General features: G+C 40.6%; 1 protein-coding gene across 1 annotated transcript in view; it reads right to left on the bottom strand.

Annotated features, from left to right (window-relative positions):
- ctbl1 (Beta-catenin-like protein 1) overlaps window positions 1-27,263 on the bottom strand; it is a 45,248-nt gene that overhangs the window by 14,621 nt on the left and 3,364 nt on the right. Inside the window, 3 exon segments of the mRNA NM_001140567.1 lie at window positions 20,627-20,808; window positions 22,758-22,906; window positions 26,911-26,969. Of these exon segments, the coding sequence (NP_001134039.1) occupies window positions 20,627-20,808; window positions 22,758-22,906; window positions 26,911-26,969 (390 nt within the window).

The raw sequence follows: 27,263 nt of genomic DNA, 5'->3' as shown, positions 1-27,263 counted from the left end.
GAAGTTACTGACCGGTACAGGGCACCCTCCACATACACAACACGGTTTCCAGAACATTTGGGGGCGTCTGACGTTTGTTGCTCAAGATCGATGCTAATTAAGACACTCTTGTCATCTGGTGAGGGTGGAGTTAGACTACTGATGGCATGAGAGGAGCTGCCATCACCTCTCAAGCTTTAGGAGCTCAACTATGCTGACAAGAAATAAGAAACATATAGCTTTTCAATGAAAACGAACAGCCAAATAATTGAGCAAGACAAGTACACAGGACCAAACAAATATATTTCAAAGGAAACATATCAGCCATCCTCTTACTAATTATAAACCCATCTTTTGGCAGTCACAGTGATAAGCCTGTACAATCAGAGGGATTTCTAATTCAGGAAGTACACAAACAGAGCAACAGCATGTTCATCAAACAGCACTACAGAGTGGAAGTGCCGTCTCAGCTCTTGCTCTCCTGCCCTCCAGGGGACCAGTGTCACATGGGCACAGTGGGGGTGTGGTGGCGGGCCGTCTGGATAAAGTAGGACATTATTAGAGGCTGAATAAATAGTGTTTCTGCTGAAGGATTGGGATCACTGCTAAAACTCTCCCTGGGCTGGAGCATGCTGTGGGAGACAAGCTGGACTGGAGTCAGTGGCAGCTCCTCTCTGAGATAGTCTACTACTGTATGTAAGACTCAGGGCAGAGTCTATCACCTGGGCTTTACTATAGGCCAGGCCTGCTCCTATCTGTTACGAGAGTAGGAGGATAGGGCGTGTGAATGAGTTAGCTCACTAAAGTGCCACCAGACCACGGCACGCTCCAGAGCCCCTCAATGAGAAAAGCCATTAGCAACAGGGTCATGGTCGCAGTGTGACTTTCCACAGCCTGATGATCACATCCCAAGTGTGATAGAAGGCTTCAGCTTCAACAACTAGTGCAGTAATCATGGCTCCATTACATGTATGCATGTTTGTAACTCAGTCACAATATTATGAATTGCTGCCTGTTGCACGTTGTTGGCCTACATAGCACATTTAATACCATGTGTGACCTGTTTGGTTTGAAGGGTTGAGGTTGAGACATGTTCCTGTTAAAGTCATTTCTATACCCAAACTTGATTGGTTCAACATGGTTGGTCCAACTTTGAGGGGTTATGTTAGGCTAAATGTGGTCACAAAGATGATAAAGCTCCAATTTAATTATTGTAGGAATAGGTTCAATGTGCTAAATTAGTGAAATATGGTTGATTAAATGTATCGTCAATGATTTATCCAATTCTCTCCTTATCACAACTCTATAAAATATCAGGCAGATCAATGCCATTTCAATCAGTGAGTCAAATACAGCTCCCTGTGCTCACTAACAAACCATTAGGCAAACAAAATAGCTGTCAGTTCACTTAAATACAGATTAATTTGTGTTAATGGAATCATGCAACTGGTAAAGAAAATTACTGACAAAGATTGATGGCACCAGCGCAGGAGATGTAAGTAAATTACTAGAGGTCGACCGATTATGATTTTTCAGCTCCGATACCGATTATTGGGGGGCCAAAAACCCCGATACCGATTACTCGGCCGGTTTTTGTATTATTTATTTGTAATAATGACAATTACAACAATACTGAATGAACACTTATTTTAACTTAATATAATACATCAATAAAATCAATTTAGCCTCAAATAAATAATGAAACATGTTCAATTTGGTTTAAATAATGCAAAAACAAAGTGTTGGAGAAGAAAGTAAAAGTGCATTATGTGCCATGTAAGAAAGCTAACGTTTAAGTTCCTTGCTCAGAACATGAGAACATATGAAAGCTGGTGGTACCTTTTAACATGAGTCTTCAATATTTCCAGGTAAGAAGTTTTAGGTTGTAGTTATTATAGGACTATTTCTCTCTATACGATTTGTATTTCATATACCTTTGACTATTGGATGTTCTTATAGGCACTTTAGTATTGCCAGTGTAACAGTATAGCTTCCGTCCCTCTCCTCACTCCTACCTGGCCTCAAACCAGGAACACATCGACAACAGCCACCCTCGAAGCAGCGTTACCCATGTAGAGCAAGGGAAACAACTACTCCAAGTCTCAGAGCAAGTGACGTTTGAAACGCTATTAGCGCGCACCCGCTAACTAGCTAGCCATTTCACATCGGTTACACCAGCCTCATCTTGGGAGTTGACAGGCTTGAAGTCATAAGCAGTGAAATGCATTGCAAAGAGCTGCTGGCAAAACGCAGAAAAGTGCTGTTTTGAATGAATGCTTATGAGCCTGCTGCTGCCTACCATCGCTCAGTCAGACTGCTCTATCAAATCATAGACTTAATTATAACATAATAACACACAGAAACACGAGCCGTAGGTCATTAATATGGTCGAATCCGGAAACTATCACATTTATTCTTTTAGTGAAATACGGAACCGTTCTGTATTTTATCTAACGGGTGGCATCCATAAGTCTAAATATTCCTGTTACATTGCACAACCTTCAATGTTATGTCATAATTACGTAAAAGTCTGGCAAATTAGTTCGCAACGAGCCAGGCGGCCCAAACTGTTGCATATACCCTGACTCTGTGTGCAATGAACGGAAGAGAAGTGACACAATTTCACCTGGTTAATATTGCCTGCTAACCTGGATTTCTTTTAGCTAAATATGCAGGTTTAAAAATATATACTTCTGTGTATTGATTTTAAGAAAGGCATTGATGTTTATGGTTAGGTAACAGTCGTGCAACGATTGTGCTTTTTCACAAATGCGCTTTTGTTAAATCATCCCCCGTTTGGCGAAGTTGGCTATCTTTGTTAGGAAGAAATAGTATTCACACAGTTCGCAACGAGCCAGGCGGCCCAAACTGCTGCATATACCCTGACTCTGTTGCAAGAGAAGTGACACATTTTCCATAGTTAAAAGAAATTCATGTTAGCAGGCAATATTAACTAAATATGCAGGTTTAAAAATACACTGCTCAAAAAAATAAAGGGAACACTAAAATAACACATCCTAGATCTGAATGAAAGAAATAATCTTATTCAATACTTTTTTCTTTACATAGTTGAATGTGCTGACAAAATCACACAAAAATTAAATCAATGGAAATCCAATTTATCAACCCATGGAGGTCTGGATTTGGAGTCACACTCAAAATTAAAGTGGAAAACCACACTACAGGCTGATCCAACTTTGATGTAATGTCCTTAAAACAAGTCAAAATGAGGCTCAGTAGTGTGTGTGTGGCCTCCACGTGCCTGTATGGCCTCCCTACAACGCCTGGCCATGCTCCTGATGAAGTGGTGGATGGTCTCCTGAGGGATCTCCCAGACCTGGACTAAAGCATCCGCCAACTCCTGGACAGTCTGTGGTGCAACGTGGCGTTGGTGGATGGAGCGAGACATGATGTCCCAGATGTGCTCAATTGGATTCAGGTCTGGGGAACGGGCGGGCCAATCCATAGCATCAATGCCTTCCTCTTGCAGGAACTGCTGACACACTCCAGCCACATGAGGTCTAGCATTGTCTTGCATTAGGAGGAACCCAGGGCCAACCGCACCAGCATATGGTCTCACAAGGGGTCTGAGGATCTCATCTCGGTACCTAATGGCAGTCAGGCTACCTCTGGCGAGCACATGGAGGGCTGTGGGGCCCCCCAAAGAAATGCCACCCCACACCATGACTGACCCACCGCCAAACCTGTCATGCTGGAGGATGTTGCAGGCAGCAGAACGTTCTCCACGGCGTCTCCAGACTCTGTCACGTCTGTCACGTGCTCAATGTGAACCTGCTTTCATCTGTGAAGAGCACAGGGCGCCATTGGCGAATTTGCCAATCTTGGTGTTCTCTGGCAAATGCCAAACGTCCTGCACGGTGTTGGGCTATAAGCACAACCCCCACCTGTGGATGTCGGGCCCTCATACCACCCTCATGGAGTCTGTTTCTGACCGTTTGAGCAGACACATGCACATTTGTGGCCTGCTGGAAGTCATTTTGCAGGGCTCTGGCAGTGCTCCTCCTGCTCCTCCTTGCATAAAGGCGGAGGTAGCGGTCCTGCTGCTGGGTTGTTGCCCTCCTATGGCCTCCTCCACGTCTCCTGATGTACTGGCCTGTCTCCTGGTAGCGCCTCCATGCTCTGGACACTACGCTGACAGACACAGCAAACCTTCTTGCCACAGCTCGCATTGATGTGCCATCCTGGATGAGCTGCACTACCTGAGCCACTTGTGTGGGTTGTAGACTCCGTCTCATGCTACCACTAGAGTGAAAGCACCGCCAGCATTCAAAAGAGACCAAAACATCAGCCAGGAAGCATAGGAACTGAGAAGTGGTCTGTGGTCACCACCTGCAGAACCACTCCTTTATTGGGGGTGTCTTGCTTATTGCCTATAATTTCCACCTGTTGTCTATTCCATTTGCACAACAGCATGTGAAATTTATTGTCAATCAGTGTTGCTTCCTAAGTGGACAGTTTGATTTCACAGAAGTGTGATTGACTTGGAGTTACATTGTGTTGTTTAAGTGTTCCCTTTATTTTTTTGAGCAGTGTATATACTTGTGTATTGATTTTAAGAAAGACATTGATGTTTATGGCTAGGTACAAGTTGGAGCAACCTTTTTCGCGAATGCGCACCGCATATATGCAACGCAGGACAGGCTAGATAAACTAGTAATATCATCAACCATGTGTAGTTAACTAGTGATTATGATTGATTGATTGTTTTTTTTATAAGATAAGTTTAATGCTAGCTAGCAACTTACCTTGGCTTCTTACTGCATTCGCGTAACAGGCAGGCTCCTCGTGGAGTGCAATGTAAAGCAGGTAGGTTAGAGCGTTGGACTAGTTAACTGTAAGGTTGCAAGATTGAATTCCATAGCTGACAAGGTAAAAATCTGTCGTTCTGCCCCTGACCAAGGCAGTTAACCCACCGTTCCTAGGCCGTCATTGAAAATAAGAATGTGTTCTTAACTGACTTTCCAAGTTAAAAAATATTTATAAAATAAATACAAAATAAAACGGCAAATCGGTGGCCAAAAATACAGATTACCGATTGTTATTCAAACTTGAAATCGGCCCTAATTAATCAGCCATTCCGATTAATCGGTCGACCTCTACTATAGAGCAGTGGACTACAGCTCGTAACATACCTTTGGACTATAATATTCTTAGGCATGGCCCTAATGCATAGCATAATTTCTTGACTGAGATAGGCCTGTTTACTAAATGATGATGATGCTAAGCATTAGTTATGTTTGCCCTTAGATCGTTTGCATTTTATTTATTATTGTGAGTGACGACCAATTATTTAGTGTAAGCTTTATTTGACACTTTCAACTTTTTGAAAGTCGCAGCTTTTTTCATAGCAGCAACGTTTTAAAATTAATTTGATATTGTTTTGAGGGTGCATGATTTCCACATTACTGTAAGGTTTGTCCTAGTTTTTGACAGTAATTAGACTTACAGAATGTCTCCTCTGCTGTTGTGATTTTTTTAAACAGAGAAGAAAGTGGTTCTCAAAAATAACACAATGCAGTCATAGATTAATTAATCTATCAGGTGCTACACAAATGAGAGTTTAAGTAATTAAGAAGTAAAGCACTCCAAACCCCTCTTCTCCATCATAAAAAGAGATTGATCTCCATTAAATCGCCTCTGAAAATATACTGAGGCCCAGTGGCTGTGAATTGTCGGACAACATTTGCATACAGTGGTTTTGAGAAAAAATATTGCAGAGGATCTTTGCATAATTTGATGACTCACAATAGCTTACCTTTTTAAGGTCTGTATTCATTTCCATGTCCTAATGTTTTTCATAGATAGAATGAGATTCTGGCAGACTATATTTAGCAGGCTAATGATGCACACACAGTGTGATGGAACAGAAGTAAACACCTCATTTACATTAGTTCTGACTGCACCGCAGCCCTTTGTAGTTTGTTTTGTTTTCCTTGAATGTCGAGCTAATGCTGCTGAGTGCTTTCATATCTCTCTTTTCCTGTTTTCACATGATACGAAAACTACATTAGAAGAATAGGAGTTGCAGTGGAATTTGGTTTATTTTTAATAACTTTGTTTCAGATAATAGGCCTAATTACCAGATGTTGTGATCATTGCAAAATACTGCACTAATTTGAGTCTTTTTTTACCAGGAAAGTTGACTGAGAACACATTCACAGCACTGACCTGAGGAATAGTTACAAGGGAGATGAATGAGCCAATTGGAAGCTGGAGATGATTAGGTGGCCATGATGGTATGAGGGCCAGATTGGGAATTTAGCCAGGACACTGGGGTTAACACCCCTACTCTTACAATAAGTGCCTTGTGATCTTTAGTGCCCACAGAGAGTCAGGGCACCTGTTTAATGTCCCATCCGAAAGAAGGCACCTTACACTGGGCAGTGTCAATCAATGCCCTGGGATATTTTTTTTTGACCAGAGAAAAGAGTGCCTCCTACTGGCCCTCCAACACCACTTCCAGCAGTATCTGGTCTCCCATCTAGGGACAGACCAGGACCAACCCTGCTTAGCTTCAGAGGCAAGCCAGCTGCTGGCCAATCTACCAGTAGTCTCATTCCTTTTAACTCTAACTGGATGATTAGTTGCTGTATTAGAGCCCTGTTCATAGTCTCCTGTGTTGTCAATGAGGGAATTTGATCATGGGAACTCATCCATACCTGCATACATATATCTTTGAATTGGTTTGGAACTTGGTCAATCCATTTTGATGTTGCTGTTACCCAGCAATGACAGGAGCCATAATGAAGCCATCACATGATTGTCAACAATCAAAATAGCTTATGAAACGCAGCCCAGCCATGTCAGTGATTTCTTCCCCTGGACTATTCTAGTCAGGTATGGTGGGAGTTTGCCTCAGACAGTGTAGACGAGAGCTCTACCCTGCAGGGGTGCCTTTGGTCTGGCCGGGCTCGGTTGATTGCTTTCCTCCGGACACGGCTGGTTCAGGTTCAATCTGTCCCCAGCAGAGAACTGTCAGGACCTGCCACTGTCAACCTCCTCTACTGCTCCTCCTCCTCCAAGCTCAATTGCCTGCCTCGTGGCCCTCTTTGCATGTTAACTTGATGGCTGCTCCAGGTTATTACAAACAGAACCTCAGCACCCCCTCAGATGATCCCGCAGACGAAGAAGCCGGATGTGGAGGTCCTGGGTTGGTGTGGTTATACATGGTCTGCGGTTGTGACGACATTTGGATGTACTGGCAAATTCTCTAAAATGACGGAAGCCATTTATGGTAGGGAAATGAACATTCAATTCTCTGTCAACAGCTTTGGTGGACATTCCTGCAGTCAGCATGTCAATTGCATGCTCCCTCAAAACTTGAGACATCTGTGTGTGACAAAACTGCACATTCTTTGTGGCCTTTTTATTTGTCCCCAGCACAAGGTGCACTTGTGTAGTGAGCATGCCGTTTAATCAGCTTAATGATATGCCACACCTGTCAGTGGAAGGATTATCTTGGCAACGGAGAAATATGGGTGTAAAAACTAATAGGGGTGTAAAAAAATTAGGGCTGACCCTAATTAGTCAACTGGTCGGTTGTTAGGCTGTTGGTCAACTGAGAGAGTTTCAGTCGAGCAATAATAAATACATATAATATATAAGTATGTATGTATATTTATTTGTGTGTGTGCACGTGCACGCACGTGTATATACAGTTGAAGTCGGAAGTTTACATACACCTTAGCCAAATACAATAAAACTCAGTTTTTCACAATTCCTGACATTTAATCCTAGTAAAAATCCCCGGTCAGTTAGGATCACCACTTTATTTTAAGAATATGAAATGTCAGAATAAAAGTTTAGTGATTTATTTCAGCTTTTATTTCTTTCATCACATTCCCAGTGGGTCAGAAGTTTACATACACTCAATTAGTATTTGGTAGCATTGCCATTAAATTGTTTAACTTGGGTCAAACGTTTCGGGTAGCCTTCCACAAGCTTCCCACAATAAGTTGGGTGATTTCTGACCCATTCCTCCTGACAGAGCTGGTGTAACTGAGTCAGGTTGGTAGGCCTCGTTGCACACACTTTTTCAGTTCTGCCCACAAATTGTCTATAGGATTGAGGTCAGGGCTTTGTGATGGCCACTCCAATACCTTGACTTTGTTGTCCTTAAGCCATTTTGCCACAACTTTCGAAGTATGCTTGGGGTCATTGTCCATTTGGAAGACCCATTTGCGACCAAACTTTAACTTCCTGACTGCTGTCTTGAGATGTTGCTTCAATATATCCACATAATTTTCCACCCTCATGATGCCATCTATTTTGTGAAGTGCACCAAGCCCTCCTGCAGCAATGCACCCCCACAACATGATGCTGCCACCCCTATGCTTCACGGTTGGGATGGTGTTCTTTGGCTTGCAAGCATCCTCCTTTTTCCTCCAAACATAACGATGGTCATTATGGCCAAACAGTTCTGTTTTTGTTTCATCAGACCAGAGGACATTTCTCCAAAAAGTACGATCTTTGTCCCCATGTGCAGTTACAAACCGTAGTCTGGGTTTTTTATAGCGGTTTTGGAGCAGTGGCTTCTTCCTTGCTGAGCGGCCTTTCAGGTTATTTCGATATAGGACGCGTTTTACTGTGGATATAGATACTTTTGTACCCGTTTCATCCAGCATTTGCACAAGGTCCTTTGCTGTTGTTCTGGGATTGATTTGCACTTTTCGCACCAAAATACGTTCATCTCTAGGAGACAGACAGCGTCTCCTTCCTGAGCGGTATGGCGGCTGTGTGGTCCCATGGTGTTTATACTTGCGTACTATTGTTTGTACAGATGAATGTGGTACCTTCAGGCGTTTTGGAATTGCTCCCAAGGATGAACCAGACTTGGCTGATTCCTTTTGATTTTCCTATGATGTCAAGCACTGAGTTTGAAGGTAAGCCTTGAAATACATCCACAGGTACACCTCCAATTGACTCAAATTATGTCAATTAGCCTATCGGAAGCTTCTAAACCCATGACATCATTTTCTGGCATCTTCCAAGCTGTTTAAAGGCAGTCAACTTAGTGTATGTAAACTCCTGACCCACTGGAATTGTGATAGATTATTTCACTTATAATTCACTGTCTGTAAACAATTGTTGAAAAAATTACTTGTGTCCTACACAAAGTAGATGTCATAACCGACTTCCCAAAACTATATTTTGTTAACAAGAAATTTGTGGAGTGGTGGAAAAATTAGTTTTAATGACTCCAACCTAAGTGTATGTAAACTTCCGACTTCAACTGTACATACATACATACATACATACATACATACATACATACATACATACATACATACATACATACATACATACATACATACATACATACATACACCTCCGTTGAAGTCGGAAGTTTACATACACTTAGGTTGGAGTCATTAACACATTTTTCAACCACTGCACAAATTTGGTTTTAATCCAGGGAGGTTAGAAAAAGTATCTAGATCCTCTGAGGCTGTGGAGGGATTCTAATTGTGTTTTTGTTTTTTTAAACATGAATCATCAGCGTACAATGACATCTTTGTTTTTAAGCCATGGATTTCTAATCCCTTAATATTATTGTTGGATCTAATTTTAACAGCTAACATTTCGATGGCAATAATAAATAGATATGCCGATAGTGGACAACTTTGTTTTACTCCTCTTAACAGTTTAAAACGTTCTCAGATATAGCCATTATTTACTATTTTACACCTAGGGTTACTATACATAACTTTAACCCATTTTATAAGAGATTCTCCAAAATTCCAGGCATTTATATATAAACCCCAGTTGTACTTTATCAAAAGCCTTTTCAAAATCAGCTATGAAAGCCAGGCCTGGTTTCCCTGATATGTCGTAGTATTCAATTGTTTCCAGTACTTGTCTTACATTATATCTCCAATGTATTTTCCATTAAAAAAAACTTTTAAAAACCTGCCTGATTAGGATAAATAATATCTAACAAAACCTTTTTAATTCTATGCGCCAAGCATTTAGCTAGAATTTTAGCATCACAACTAGGGCTGGGCGGTATACCGTATTTTATGACATACCTGTATTGATGCAGGGACGGGTTTGGTTTTTACTTTACCTTCTATACCGGTATTTGAATGTTTGGTTTGTTAAATGTGATACCCCATGTGTAATGTCAATTTTTATAGTTTGCTTCACTTCTTGAGTCATCTCTCTCCGCTCTTTCTCACCGTGCCACTTTCGACACAGACTTAGCCACGCCCCCTGTCACTCAAGGAGCACATTTAAAACTTTTGTTTGTTTTAAAATGTGCAAATATCAACAAACAAAAGAGGAAGTCACATGCATACAAACAAACTATTTACATTGCCAGGAATCCTAAACAAATCATATTCATTAATAATAGAACACGTTTTAATTGCCTTTTTGTTTTTCATTTTAGTTAAAGTAGTTCCATATTGTTTAAACTCATTTATAAAGTTAATAAAGTTAGGTTTTGAATTAGACCATTTGCATTTGTGAATATGAAATGTACCTAGTATTATTAGCAGTTGAATTAAATATACTACCTCTTTATCCATGTCAGAATTTCTGAAATAAATCATTATATGAAAACCATTAAATAGTACAACCGTTCCTATTTTTTTGCAAAAAAAAAAAGGTATGTCAATCCCAAAAAAATTCTACTATAAATACAGGCAAAAAACAAATGCAAAATGGTCTCCTCCGTTCCACAGAAATCAGTTATATTCAATATTCAGCTTGAATCTTTCCAAAACATGTTTCCCAGGATAAATTCTATGTAACATTTTAAATGAAACTTCCTTTACTTTGTTACTGATACAATATTTGTTAGCAATTTTCCATGCTTTCCCCCATTTTGTAGGTCACCATAGATATTTGACCAAAAGAATCTTGCTGAGGGAATTGTAGTATCAAAAACAATATTCCTAATCTGTTTATTACTACATTTATCTTTGATGTTAATATTGCCAATGAATATATTTATGTAAATCTATGTTACTTACATCAACCACAGAGGAATTTAAAAGAGATACAACCCCCCTTGGAATCACATCAAAAACAATTGCATATTCTTTCGGGGTTATTGGAATTCTAAACTTATCAAGAAATTCCCCATATGAGAGTAGATATTTGTTGTTCCATAAAAAGTATCTGTGAGGGGAAAATTGTGTTTATATGCTAACATCCAAGCTAAAATTGCCTGCTTATGGAATTTGGCCAACTTTACTGGGATTTTACCAACATCAAAATAACATCGAAGGAAAAATTCTAAACCACCAACAGAGTGAAATAAATACTTAGGGAAGACATTCCAAATACTGTTCTGGTTCTTAACATACTTCAGAATCCAATTTATTTTAAAAGTATTATTTAGAGTATTGACCTCCTTGTTCTTGAGTATTAGTGAGAATATCTTTTCGTAGATAGTGAGGCTTGTTCCTCCAAATAAAATTATAAAGAATCTTATCTAAGTCCTTTACAATTTTAGGAGGTAAGTCAACTGATAACGATACATAAACCGATCTGGATAACCCTTCAGCTTTGGATAATAAAACCCGACCGTATAACAAAATCTCTCTCATCAACCAGAGGTTCAATTTCTTCTTTGTTTTCTCAATAAATGGGGTTAAAGTTCAATTCACTCCTTTGTTTTTCATCCTTGCATATAACAATTCCAAGATAAGTAACCTTATCTTTAATTGGGATACCATATACTTCCTGTAAAACACAATCCTTGAGTGGAAATAAGACTGACTTATTGATATTCCTTTTCAAACCCGAAACGAAGAAAAAGTCTTCAATACAGGAAACTGCTTTAGAAACCTCATTCCTGTCTCTTAAAAATATGGTGGTATCATCAGCCATCAAGGAGCACATTTGATGTTCTTCAATCACAAGTCATTTGTGTTCAGTCTGCATGGTCAATGCAGCACATGCAACAATGTTGATGACAACAACGCTGTTTTCACTTTAATTCTTAATATAAATCCACTAGTGTTCTATAATGACACTTAGTTTCTGCTTCTTACATCAGCAAACACTGTCTTTTCTTAGCAAGTTGCCCTAAATCTTGTCAGATGCTAATTGTTAGCCGCTAATAGCTAGCTAGCAAATAAATGTACTGGGTAAGAGCAAACGTTGCTAGCTAATATAGCCTGATAATATCTAAAACAGCATGTTGTTTGTGCAACAGTATCTTCTAAATCAAAGAGGAATATGCAAAGCAAGAATATGTTAGCTACATGAAGTAGCTAAGAGAAAACAACATGCAATGTAGCCAAAGCTTATAGGGTCCCCTAGGAAACACGTACCAACACTTTAGTTCCTAACCTGTCACAATAACTCCTCCCTGGCATTTTAATTTGTTGTCATCTCAAACACTGTATTCAAAGTGCCCACTATTATGTTCTAACTATAGAATAGTCATTATATATCCATGATTCCAACAGTTTTGCTCACATTTGCAACATTTGGTTAAGAATAAGTCCTGGATTATTTGCCCATATTGTGGAGCCCTACGTGGCTGTGCGGAAATTCTCAATTGAGCAGTGGTGTAAAGTACTTAAGTAAAAATACTTTCATGTACTACTTGTCGGTTTTTTGTTATCTGTACTTTACAATTTTTATTTTCGACAACTTTTACTTCACTACATTTCCTAAAGAAAATACTGTACTTTTTACTCCATACATTTTCTCTGACACCTAAAAGTACTCGTTCAATTTTGATTGCTTAGCAGGACAGGAAAATGGTCCAATTCACGCTGTGGTCAAGAGAACATCCCTGGTCATCTACTGCCTCTGATCTGAAAGACTCACAAAACACAAAATGCTTGGTTTGTAAATTATGTCTGAGTGTTGGAGTGTGCCCCTGGCTATCTGTAAATTTAAAAAACAAGAAAATGGTGCCATCTGGTTTGCTTAATATAAGGAATTTGAAATGATTTATACTTTTAATACTTAAGTATATTTAAAACCAAATACTTTTAGACTTTTACTCAAGTAGTATTTTACTGGGTGACTTTCACTTGAGTCATTTTTTATTAACGTATCTTTACTTTTACTCAAGTATGACAATTGGGTACTTTTTCCACCACTGCAATTGAGTGCAGGAAATGCAGAAATGATAAAAGTGCTGAAATTTGAATTGAACAGTATAAAACAATCAGAATGGAGAAAGACTCATTGAAATCACTCCGAATGTATGTGTTACCACCCTAGGATCACTCACTACTCATAAAGCAAATGTATAACTTGTATTTTTCAAAAACGAAAAATACCGTCCAACTTTTTTAAAACCCTGTGATTTGGTGCTTTGGCCATATCGCCCAGCCCTAATCAATAAACAGAAGTGTAAAAGGCCTCAAATGTTTTTAAATGGAGTGGATCTTTATATATACCACTTGGATCCTGTTTCAGGAATAATGAAATCAGACCTTCTTGTTGCGTGTCCGATAATCTACCGTTTATATAGGACTGGTTAAAACATGCTAATAATGGTCCTCTTGAGTATATAAAAAAAAAAAAAAAAAAAGTGTTGTATACTTCCACGGGTATGCCATCCAGCCCTGGAGTTTTCGTGGACTTAAAGGCTTTAATTGCATCAAGAAGTTAATTTTACATTATTAATAGTAAAAGACATCCATATAATTAGCTTCGGTTAGTGGAGAAGGAGGAGACTGAAACAAAAACATATTAAAGTACTTTACTTCCTCTTTCGGTGAATCATGAGTGACTCCATAATTTAACAAGTTTCAATACATTTTTTTTGGTAGCATTTCTATGTTGAAGATTGAAAAATAATTTGGTGCATTTCCCCCCATATTCCATTCACTTTGCTTTATTTTTATAATATATTATACTGGTTCTTTCTTGATAAGTTCCACCATTTATTTTTGTTTTTCCTCTAACATATTCTGTGCCTTTATGGTAGTTTTTATTGCTATCTATCTGTATTATTAGTCCTTCAATTTAATTTGTTAATGTAGACTCTTTTGACCTAAGTTGCTTTTGTTTTATAGATGAGCACTGAATTGCATGGCCCCTAAAGGCACAGTTTAAGTGTCCCATAAAATAAGTGGATCTGCTATACCCATGTTCTGTCGGAAAAAGTCAGTTATAAATTCTTCTGTCCTAGTTAAAAACAAGTTATCATCAAGCATGCTTTGATTAAATATCCAATATTCTCACCCACGTGGAAAATCTGTTAGAGTAATATATATGCCAATTATGTGATGGTCTGACGGCATTCTGTCCCCTTTCAACACTTTTTAAACTTTTGGTGCCAGAGATAATGATATAAGAAGGTAATCAAGACGACAGGCTTGATTAATGAGCCATATCTGTTTATGGTCCAATAACATTTAAGATCATCCATTTTCTTTGAGGATCTGTTTGGACAATTTGCACATTTGGATCAAAATTACTGTTAATTAATATCATCACCCCTTTTGAATTTCTTTGCCCCCCCCCCCGTCATTTTCCCACAAAAGTTAATCTAAAATTGTTGAATGAGTTTCCTGTAAACAATTGATATTATATTCCTTTTCTTTTAGCCAGGTAAATACTGATTGTCTTTTCTTATTATCTGCTAAGCCATTACAATTATAACTGTCTATATTTATTTAACCAATTACTATAATGAGACAAGTTTCAATTCTATTTATCATAATATATTGTTTGTAAATGTACCATTAAAAAGTAACATGATGATTGTCTATATAGCTTTACCGTGATATTTGCATTCCTACTAAGTAAACCTCCAATTGGTCCCCACTATTCCACCCGCTAAAACCCCTCATCCCGAGTTGGGTTGTCATCCCAATGCCCGGCAGACCACCCCGGAGAGACCGGGACCCATCCTTCGAAAATAGCAGTGCCACCCACAGAACAGAAGCAGATCAACCGCCAAATGCATTTTCATCGCCCTCACCCCAATTGGTATTTTATATATATAGATATATATATTTTTTTCATCCTGTATCTTTTTTTCCATAATTAGCAATTAATATCTGTGGTAGTGTAGGCAGTTTATGCAAATGATTTTTACCTCACATTAACAAAATTACATTATGGCAAGCAATTATTATGTTAGCAAACAATTATTGTGATTCATCCTATTTTGTCCCTAACATATTTTACTCCCAAGCAACAGTTGTGGGATACACACACTCAACCCCTTTCCCCCACAACAACCATATACTCAGATTCTCAGCAGTTGCACCATCCCAGAGTCCAACTCAAGAAAGGTCTTGATTCACAAATGTATATACAGTTGCAGCTGTATGAGAAGGCCTGCAAAACTGAGCAAAAAATGGGCAGAAATGGGGAGATTTTATTAACCATTGTCACGTCCTAGATGGAGGTCAGATATACCCCCTTCCCCTGAAACACCTTCAACATAGTCCCCCGTAGTGACCGTATTTCCAAGCATCGCCGTGCAGTCAGACCTTTGTACCACCATGAATGTCCGAGTGTGACCCCCTCCCCATGGGTTACTGCAGCTAGTGTTGCCAGCTCTGCCACTGCCTGGGTGGGGGCACCCCACCGGAATCCCCACCGTCTAGGTACAAGGTCGTCAAGGATCTCATTAGCAGCTTTGAGAATTTCCTTATATATTATGCTCTCCCATCAGGGGGCTCTGGCTTTGCAGGACCAACCCTGCCAGGCAGGCTCAGAATCTTGAGGGTGCGCTGCTGCTCTAGAAGGTCTCTGATAGTATTTCTGATTGGCTTAACGCACCACCACTGATGACCTGTCGAGCTTCTCAAAGTAATATTTTCTTCACCTCAAACAGCAAGCAAATGTAAGTCTGTTTTTACATCCATTGAGAATTACAATAGTTCCTCAATGTATTTGAAAAACCTTTGCAGCACTCTCCCTTTCGATAGTCACTCAGCGTGAAAGGGAAAAATGTCATGCTCTGATCTAGTGAAAACACCACAAAATAGGCTTTTTATCAGTGCTCAACTAGGATTTAAATAGGGTCCGGTACTCAATTTGGGTGCTCGTACTGTTTACATTTAGGTGCAGGAGCGCAATAATCATTTTGAGCTAATATTCTACATGAGGAGTCAACAACCTTTCTCATGTGGAATGCCAATTTATCTTACCATTTCTACCGATCTGCGTGCCAGTTACGGTTTTCATATGCACATTTTCGTGAAACAGTTTAATATAATTTATAATAACGTCTTCATATCTCAAAATCATTGTCATGTGGTTAATGAAAATTCTATCCAAATCTAAATGATACCAACCTAAAAAGTAACTTCTATTGCCAACTACGTAAAAATAGCCAACAAAAAAAAGCATTGCAGCCAGCAGGTAGAAAATATCCTAATAAAAACGTATTTCCTATGAATCACATTGCCAACGAACTTGAAACATTGTATCAACTATTAACTTGGGTCAGGCCAGAAGCTAGTGCTAGCGAACTTACAACATTGTATAAAATATTCTAGGCCCTTAAGAGTTTCCTGCACCAGTGAGCTCGGGACAGACACAGCTGTAGGCTATTTGCGAAAGGAATGAAAACCAGTGTTTGTCTTGGGCAGGAGTTCATCAGAGCTGAGTACCTGCACCTCAAATGTTCTACTGCTTGAGCTCCTTTTCCTCTTGTAGACTATTGGGTTAGCGCCCCCCCTTGGGTTGTGCCATGGCGGAGATCGTTGTGGGCTATACTCGGCCTTGTCTTAGGACGGTAAGTTGGTGGTTGGAGACATCCCTCTAGTGGTGTGGGGGCTGTGCTTTGGCAAAGTGGGTGGGGTTATATCCTGCCTGTTTGGCCCTGTCCGGGGGTATCATCGGATGGGGCCACAGTGTCTTCTGATCCCTCCTGTCTCAGCCTCCAGTATTTATGCTGCAGTAGTTTATGTGTCGGGGGGCTAGGGTCAGTCTGTTACATCTGGAGTATTTCTCTTGTCTTATCCGGTGTCCTGTGTGAATTTAAATATGCTCTCTCTCTTTCTGTCTTTCTCTCGGAGGACCTGAGCCCTAGGACCATGCCTCAGGACTACCTGGTATGATGACTCCTTGCTGTCCCCAGTCCACCTGGCCGTGCTGCTGCTCCAGTTTCAACTGTTCTGCCTGCGGCTATGGAACCCTGACCTGTTCACCGGACGTGCTTGTTGCACCCTCGACAACTACTATGATTATTATTATTTGACCATGCTGGTCATTTATGAACATTTTAACATCTTGACCATGTTCTGTTATAATATCCACCCTGCACAGCCAGAAGAGGACTGGCCACCCCTCATAGCCTGGTTCCTCTCTAGGTTTTTGGCCTTTCTAGGGAGTTTTTCCTAGGGAGTTTTTCCTAGCCACCGTGCTTCTTTCACATGCATTGCTTGCTGTTTGGGGTTTTAGGCTGGGTTTCTGTACAGCACTTTGAGATATCAGCTGATGTACGAAGGGCTATATAAATACATTTGATTTTATTACTGGCAACTTCAGGAGATTAATGGCAGAATCTGCAAAAGCCAGCGGAGGAGAATGGTTTGGTCAGGTTACGTTTTTTTTCTTCTTTTGGTTATCTAGATCTCTGGCACCCTCTTGAGACATCAAACTGTAAGATTAAAGCATCAGATAAGCTCAATGCATATAGTTGATTTTATTAAAAATGTCTACATGTGGATAAAAACCATGTAAAAAAAAAAAAAAAAAAGGCAATCGATTGGTCGAAAGAACAGACGAGTTTCGGTCAACCAACATTTTTTCTTAGGCGGGGACAGTGCTAAAACAAATTTGTGTACACAATTTGAGAGAAATAAGCTTTTTGTGCGTATGGAACATTTCTAGGATATTTTATTTCAGCTCATGAAACATGGGACGAACACTTTACATGTTGCAATTATATTTTTGTTCAGTGTAGTATTTGTTCTGGTTTTCAACAGATGATGGTAATACAGTAGTAGCATGTGTAACAGCATAGCTTCCGTCCCTCTCCTCGCCCCTACCTGGGCTCGAACCAGGGACCCTCAGCACACATCAACAACTGCCTCCCATGAAGCATCGTTACCCATCGCTCCACAAAAGCCACGGCCCTTGCAGATCAAGGGGAACAACTACTTCAAGGTCTCAGAGCAAGTGACGTCACCGATTGAAATGCTATTAGCGCACACCCCGCTAACTAGCTAGCCATTTCACATCGGTTACACATGGACCATTTTTTTGACAAATTGGGTCACCTATATATATCTCATACGTCCGGACGGCCCACCCACCATTCTGTTTATGCTGCTCTTTGTTCTTGGTGGTTTGCTTGTTGTTGGTTGAGGAAAAGCGAGGGTAATGGGGTAATTTATAGAGGTCGACCGATTAATGGGAATGGCCGATTAATTAGGGCCCATTTCAAGTTTTCATAACAATCGGTAAATCGGTATTTGCCTTTTTTTTATTTATAAATATTTTTTAACTAGGAAAGTCAGTTAAGAACACATTCTTATTTTCAATGACGGCCTAGGAACGGTGGGTTAACTGCCTTGTTCAGGGGCAGAACGACAGATTTTTACCTTGTCAGCTTGGGGATTCAATCTTGCAACCTTACGGTTAACTAGTCCAATGCTCTAACCTACCTGCTTTACATTGCACTCCACGAGGAGCCTGCCTGTTACGCGAATGCAGTAAGAAGCCAAGGTAAGTTGCTAGCTAGCATTAAACTTATCTTATAAAAAAAACAATCAATCAATCATAATCACTAGTTAACTACACATGGTTGATGATATTACTAGTTTATCTAGCCTGTCCTGCGTTGCATATAATCGATGCGGTGCGCATTCGCGAAAAAGGTTGCTCCAACTTGTACCTAACCATAAACATCAATGTCTTTCTTAAAATCAATACACAAGTATATATTTTTAAACCTGCATATTTAGTTAATATTGCCTGTTAACATGAATTTCTTTTAACTATGGAAAATGTGTCACTTCTCTTGCAACAGAGTCAGGGTATTTGCAGCAGTTTGGGCCGCCTGGCTCGTTGCGAACTAATTTGCCAGACTTTTACGTAATTATGACATAACATTGAAGGTTGTGCAATGTAACAGGAATATTTAGACTTATGGATGCCACCCGTTAGATAAAATATGGAACGGTTCCGTATTTCACTAAAAGAATAAACGTGATAGTTTCCGGATTCTACCATATTAATGACCTAAGGCTCGTGTTTCTGTGTGTTATTATGTTATAATTAAGTCTATGATTTGATAGAGCAGTCTGACTGAGCGATGGTAGGCAGCAGCAGGCTCATAAGCATTCATTCAAAACAGCACTTTACTGCGTTTTGCCAGCCTGTCAACTCCCAAGATGAGGCTGGTGTAACCGATGTGAAATGGCTAGCTAGTTAGCGGGTGCACGCTAATAGCGTTTCAAACGTCACTCGCTCTGAGACTTAGAGTAGTTGTTCCCCTTGTATCTGCATGGGTAACGCTGCTTCGAGGGTGGCTGTTGTCGATGTGTTCCTGGTTTGAGCCCAGGTAGGAGTGAGGAGAGGGACGGAAGCTATACTGTTACACTGGCAATACTAAAGTGCCTATAAGAACATCCAATAGTCAAAGGTATATGAAATACAAATCGTATAGAGAGAAATAGTCCTATAATAACTACAACCTAAAACTTCTTACCTGGGAAAATTGAAGACTCATGTTAAAAGGAACCACCAGCTTTCATATGTTCTCATGTTCTGAGCAAGGAACTTAAACGTTAGCTTTCTTACATGGCACATAATGCACTTTTACTTTCTTCTCCAACACTTTGTTTTTGCATTATTTAAACCAAATTGAACATGTTTCATTATTTATTTGAGGCTAAATTGATTTTATTGATGTATTACATTAAGTTAAAATAAGTGTTCATTCAGTATTGTTGTAATTGTCATTATTACAAATAAAGAACACAAAAATCGGCCGAGTAATCGGCACTGGCTTTTTTTGGTCCTCCAATAATCGGTATCGGTGTTGAAAAATCATAATCGGTCGACCTCTACTCTATAGCCTAGATGCCCTCCGGCCTCAGCCCACAATTATTGTGAGCATTCAAAGCTGCACACAGAACAGCAGCGTAACCACACTTCATGTCAGTTTGGCTTGGCTGTGACTAGTAGGAGGTCCATCAGTGGGAGCACCAGGGGGATAAGCTTTAGCGGGCCCTGTTATGTCTGGCTTCCTACTCGGTGGGTCAGGCAGGTCTCAGGTTAATTAATTCTGTCCCCCAGATGGAGACAGACAAAGGAAGCCAATTTGTTCACCAAGGGTGGGCCGTCCGGACGTATGAGATATAATTAAAAGACAGAGAAGGCAGTGTTTCCCCTGTATTCATTTAGTAGCAGCGCCACTGCTAAATCGAGGCAGCCACTGCAAAAACCAAAAGGGGGGAAGGGAGGGGTGGCTGATAAGCGCTGATGCTTTCATTTTCTTATTTCACAACTCAAGAGTGGATTCTGAGAGGAACAGCAGAAAAATCAATCAAGGTTAGATTGATAACTTAAATTGACAGACTAAAAAGCCATTAGACAAACCTGATTAGATCTCCTGCCTTGTTAAATTGTGTTTTGGGTACAGACGTTGGACAACTGTAAGCCATTGCCCTAAACTCAGACAAGCAAAATTATTTCATTGTTTATAAAGGACATTTGGAGAGTATAAACATTTGCAAACCTTCATGTTCTTTGTCAGCGGCCCCAGCTTTCCTCATCTTCTTGGGAGTCTTCATGAAAAGGGGGAAAATGGTCCTCAAGCCCAGGATGTCCACAAACTTGTGGCAGTTATCAGAACCCTCCGGGCCAATCATGCCATGGTCTAAGACCCTCAGAGCGCTGGTCCGAGACATTTTCTTTTCCCTGGGAAGAGGCAGTACAAAAATAAAAATAAATAATAAATAACTATAAGGGCTCAATTATCTCAGGCAGAACAGCAGCAAGGTCATGATTGCCTTTTGCCAGGCACATAGAGTACACTATATATACAAAAGTATGTGGACACCCCTTCAAATTAGTGGATTCGTCTACTTCAGCCACATCCGTTGCTGACAAGGGTAGAAAATCAAGCACACCGCCATGCAATCTCCATAGAAAACATTGGTTGTAGAATGGACTTACTGAAAAGCTCAGTGACTTTCAATGTGGTACTGTCATTTCCAACAAGTCAGTTCTTCAAACTTCTGCCCTGCTAGAGTCAAGTGTAAGTACAGGTTTTGTGAAGTGGACACGTTTAAGAGCAACAACGGCTCAGCCGCAAAGTGGTAGGTCACACAAGCTCACAGAATGGGACCACGGAGTGCTGAAGCACGTAAAAATCGTCTGTCCTCGGTTGCAAGACTCACTACCGAGTTCCAAACTGCTTCTGGAGGCAACGTCAGCACAAGATCTGTTCGTCAACGGCTGAAATGGATTGGCGGCGCAAGCACACACAAGCCTAAGATCAACATGCGCAATGCCAAGTGTCGGCTGGAGTGGTGTAAAGCTTGCTGCCATTGGACTCTGGAGCAGTGGAAACGCATTCTCTGGAGTGATGAATCACGATTCACCATCTGGCAGTCAGACAGACTAATCTGGGTTTGGTGGATGCAAGGAGAACGCTAACTGTCTTAATGCATAGAGCAAACTGTAAAGATTGGTGGAGGAGGAATAATGATCTAGGGCTGTTTTTCATGGTTGCACAGAGCCCTGACCTCAACCACATCGAACACCTTTGAGATGAATTGGAACGCCGACTACGAGCCAGGCCTAATCGCCCAACCTCAGTGCCCGACAGCAATGTTCCAACATCTAGTGGAAGGCTTTCCCAGAAGAGTGGAGGCTGTTATAGCAGCAAAGGGGGGACCAACTCCATATTAATGCCCATGATTTTGGAATGAGATGTTCGACGAGCAGGTGTCCACATACCTTCGGTAATGTTGTGTACTGTATGTAACCTAGCTACAAGGAGTCCCTTGCAACTTGCAGTCCTTTAAGAAGCTTATGAGGAAGTAATTTTTTGACAAAGTTAAACAGTTTTAAGAATTCAGACAGAGGCAATTATAAAGATGCCTTCAACCGTGTTGCTAAGCTCATATTGCAAACCCCTTGATGAATCCTAACCTCTACAAAAACAGAGAAAACTATTGAAGCAGAGGTGCAGAACTTATGATTCTGTGAATCTCATGAGAAGTAAAAAGAGAGAGTTACGTGTTGCTCTCTAGATAACCTATTCTGAGAGCCTTCTGTGGATGATTTAAAAACGGGTTTTGCATCGTTAGAATTAGATATCGATTTCGGTTTTAAATCGGTCTGTCTGCCTGGCGTCGTCGTGATGATTAGAGCTTGGGCATGGAGGGTTTCATAAATACATGTAATGTCTCTTTATTGCTCTTTAAGGTCCCGTCGTGGTGCTGCAGCGCTCTGTCGACTGATTGATTGGACTGGCAGCTGAGCAGAGCCAGAGACATGCTGTGCGAAAACAAAGACATCACTCAACCCTGCCACTCACTGGGGTTCATGATGCGCCCTCTGACAGCCTTAACAGCAAACAAAAGTTGTGTTCAAAGAAGTCAATTTACATATATCCCTACTGCGTAATGATATCAGATCACCAGTGACCTGTGTGAATTGAAAGGAGGGTTGAAATTAAAAAAGGACTACAGCCAAGCCGGGGAACTGTCCATCTCTACATTAGGCCTCCATTGAGGAGGTACTTGGATGAAGACTTGTTTTAGCTGAAAAGCTTAGAACATTAAATTATTGAAACATTAAAACTCAGCTGTGTGTGGAGACTCATTTCTTCAGGAGGTGTTAAACATCTGGGTCTTTACCTAAGCATGAGGTTCATGAGCTGCAGACCCTCTCCCCTGAGGAAGCGATCCCGGTTGGCAGCCAGCATCAGACAGGAGCACAGGGCATCAAATAGGTTCTCCATCATCTCCTGCTCCTCCGCCGTGGCTGGGTTGTGGCGTTTGAACACCTGAAGGAGAATGACACCCACACTTCTACTGTCTATCAACTGTGATGCTGGTAAATTCAGTTTAAATGATGCACATGTTTGGCTCATTAGCAGAGTTTCAACAGTGTAACTGGAAATCATTTTGGGGTGTGTATGAGACACCTCACATAGATAGACCTGTATTCAACCAAATGCATTTTAGGTGCAATGCAGTGTCCTGAGAACTAAGGACACACTGAAAGCTTGCAACCAGCATCGCCAACAGAGTGAAGAGACTTACAAAGCACAGCAGAAAATCTGTCTAACATCAAGTTACACTTCTAAGTCTTATTCATTTGCGTCAGACTTCATTATTACTGCAGGCCTTGAATATATCAAATAGTATAATAATTAGCCAAAAGGCTAATTGGCCAACGTCTTTTCAATTACATTTAGTTCGGGATTTTTGTGAGCCCAACACACCGTGTCTCTAGAGAGAAATCAAGTCAAGAACTATGTGGGATGCTGGGCTGAAGGGAGTTGTAGTTTTCATCAAGAAAATATTCCTAGTAGTTCAGGGCATAAATGTTGTAATTAACCACAAAGACCATTATCCATTGTGCCTGTTCTTTCCGGCTAGGACAGAGATGGATACACTTTTACACCTGCTACGTTAGGTTAGATAAACACAGACCGCATGAGAGGAATGTACATAACAACGAGAGAGACGGAAAGAAACTGTTCATGAAAGTATGCCTCATGTACTTTGATGAACTAGTCAAATGATTTTACCAGACAGCTCTGCAGGATACTTAAGCGGTCAGCATGCTTTAGTTCGGCTGGCGCCTAGACGAGTTGCGAACAGAACGAGTGTGTTCGCATACTCCCTTAAAAGACATTCGCTAGAAAATTTTTAATTGAAAAAAGCGGCAATAGAGCTGTTTGTCCATTTTGAGTCGCCGTAGCCAGTATACGCTTCCTCAAAATAGTCTGAATTAATCTCAAATAACTAAAGAAAAATGTTTACGTGGTTTGCTGAGAAAATCTTAGTTGCGCAATTTTACATCTAACAAAGACTTTGGTGCAGTATTTCTCAATGGAAAAAATGTGCATGAAAACGAGTCATCTCTCGTTGAATGACGACAGACTATAATTAAGAATCGGTACTGTTGACCAATCACCGACAAAGACTTCGGCTACCGACTTCAGTTTGGGAAAAAAAATGGTGTCCCGGAACAGTCAAAAACGCCCTTACCGAAGTCCAAAACCAACAAAAACGTCACAAAAATGTCATATGTGCACAAACGGACACCTTTAGACAGGCTAGCTTAGCTAGATAGGATGACTAAAGACAGTACAGTATGGGGAGCACAGAGATAACGTTGTCTGGCTGGCTGCTACTGCCTGAGCAGAGCTGAGATGACGACTTTAAGGAATGAAAAATAATAAACTCGTCAATTAAAAACTAAGTAATATACACAACTGAAATAGTGCATTATTTCATCATTTCCTGTATTTCTATTGATGTCTACCCAATGTGGACTTGACAGATTTTTTTTCAATGTTTTGGCAATTGGATGTTCATTATTTTGGGCTTTGGAATTTCCAATAAAAAGCTCAAAAATATTTTTTGTATGCCATTATTTCATAATACATTTAACGCAATTATATTTTAAATAATCAAACCAATCCCGAACCGACCTCAAAAAGCACTAATCGCTCAGCACGATGCGAGGAAGAAGGACATACAGTCGTGGCAAAAAGTTTTGAGAATGACACAAATATTAATTTTCAAAGTCTGCTGCCTCAGTTTGTATGATGGCATTTTGCATATACTACAGAATGTTATGAAGAGTGATCAGATGAATTGCAAAGTCCCTCTTTGCCATGCGAATGAACTGAATCCCCCCAAAAAACATTTCCACTGCATTTCAGTCCTGCCACAAAAGGACCAGCTGACATCATGTCAGTGATTCTCTCATTAACACAGGTGTGAGTGTTGACGAAGACAAGGCTGGAGATCACTCTGTCATGTTGATTGAGTTCGAATAACAGACTGGAAGCTTCAAAAGGAGGGTGGTGCTTGGAATCATTGTTCTTCCTCTGTCAACTATGGTTACCTGCAAGGAAACACATGCCATCATCATTGTTTTGCATAAAATGGGCTTCACAGGCAAGGATATTGCTGCCAGCAAGATTGCACCTAAATGAACCATTTATCGGATCATCAAGAACTTCAAGGAGAGCGGTTCAATTGTTGTGAAGAAGGCTTCAGGGCGCCCAAGAAAGTCCAGCAAGCGACCGTCTCCTAGGACCGTCTCCTAAAGTTGATTCAGCTGCGGGGTCGGGGAACCACCAGTACAGAGCTTGCTCAGGAATGGCAGCAGGCAGGTGTGAGTGCATCTGCACGCACAGTGAGGCGAAGACTTTTGGAGGATGGCCTGGTGCCAAGAAGGGCAGCAAAGAAGCCACTTCTCTCCAGGAAAAACATCAGAAACAGACTGATATTCTGCAAAAGGTACAGGGATTGGACTGCTGAGGACTGGTGTAAAGTAATTTTCTCTGATGAATCCCCTTTCCGATTCTTTGGGGCATCCGGAAAAAAGCTTGTCCGGAGAAGACAAGGTGAGCGCTACCATCAGTCCTGTGTCATGCCAACAGTAAAGCATCCTGAGACCATTCATGTGTGGGGTTGCTTCTCAGCCAAGGGAGTGACCTCACTCACAATTTTGCCTAAGAAAACAGTCATGAATAAAGAATGGCACCAACACATTCTCTGAGAGCAACTTCTCCCAACCATCCAGGAACAGTTTGGTGACGAACAATGCCTTTTGCAGCATGATGGAGCACCTTGCCATGAGGCAAAAGTGATAACTAAGTGGCTCGGGGAACAAAACATCAATATTTTGGGTCCATGGCCAGGAAACTCCCCAGACCTTAATCCCATTGAGAATTTGTGGTCAATCCTCAAAAGGCAAACAAAAACCCACAAATTCTGACAAACTCCAAGCATTGATTATGCAAGAATGGGCTGCCATCAGTCAGGATGTGGCCCAGAAGTTAATTGATAGCATGCCAGAGCGGACTGCAGAGGTCTTGAAAAAGAAGGGTCAACACTGCAAATATTGACTCATTGCACAATAAAAGCCTTTGACACTTATGAAAATATCTAAAGACACTGAAGCAACAAACTTTGTGGAAATTAATATTTGTGTCATTCTCAACTTTTGGCCACGACTGTACAGTTCTTATGATCTGCTGAAACTTCAACAGTGTGAGGTGAGTGTGAGAAATGGATGAATCAGAGAGGAGGAGCTAGGGTTGGGCGGTATCAAGATTTCCAAACCGTTCCTGTACCATACCGGGGGATATGGTATTACCGGCACTATTTCTACCAAACATTTTTTTTTTGTATGTTAGAAGATATTGCGGAGGCTAGCTAAATGCTAACAAGCGAGCATAAACTAAATGCAAAGACAGACAACCCAGCTCATGAAGTTATACAACTAGCTATCTCAAAAGGCTACTCACACTTAATCCAGGAGGAGATTGTCTCTGCTGTAACCAAGAAGCTTAATCTTACAAGCTAGCCACCTATAGCTAGGACTATTGGTTAGAGCCTGTAAGTAAGCATTTCACTTTCACTGTTGTATTTGGCGCACGTGACAAATAAACTTTGATTTGAAGTTAGTAAACCAAATGCATAGCAGGAACACTGAGCTGGAGAAAATGTATTTGGCACATCTTAGATAGTTAACTTATAGAGTTATAATATGTTTAGCTGGCAAACAGTAGTGAACTTTCATCACTTTTGTGCTGCTCAACATTGGATTGTCACATCACGTTTGCGCTATGTGTTCTTTGAAAACAAACATACCATGTGACGTGCTCAAATTAATTTTTGTTAATACAATTTTTTGAAATAATACTTTTTCGGGGAGACAAGGTATTGAAAATCATACCGTCGGTATTTCAAAATACTCCGGTATAGGGTATATTGCACAAGCCTAGGAGAAGCAGTAGAACATGTGAAAAGACAGGCTTACAGAGAGCTGCTGCAGTAACACGTCAATTCCATCCAGCTCCCCCAAGAGCTCCCTGGTGCCTGGAAGTAGAAAGAGAGAGAAGAGGTGGGAGGAGAGGAAAAAATAGAAGGGGAGGATGCAGGGAGTGGAAAGGAGAGAGAGAGAAACTGTTAAAGGAGTATGGCGCATAAACATTGAAAAACATGGTGATAAAAACCAAGGGAGAAGATGAATTGATCCAGCTCTTGAGCTGCTATATGCAACACAGCACAACCAACCCAGGTAGCTAAACTCACTCAGAGGGGAACAGAGAGGAAAATGAGATCGAACTAAAAAATAATATCAATATTGCCCAGTCTATTACTGATCTGGCC

The sequence above is a fragment of the Salmo salar genome, chromosome 15 (assembly GCF_965601325.2).
Source record: "Salmo salar chromosome 15, fSalSal1, whole genome shotgun sequence".
Taxonomy (NCBI): domain Eukaryota; kingdom Metazoa; phylum Chordata; class Actinopteri; order Salmoniformes; family Salmonidae; genus Salmo; species Salmo salar.
This window is presented reverse-complemented; position numbering and strand designations above follow the sequence as displayed.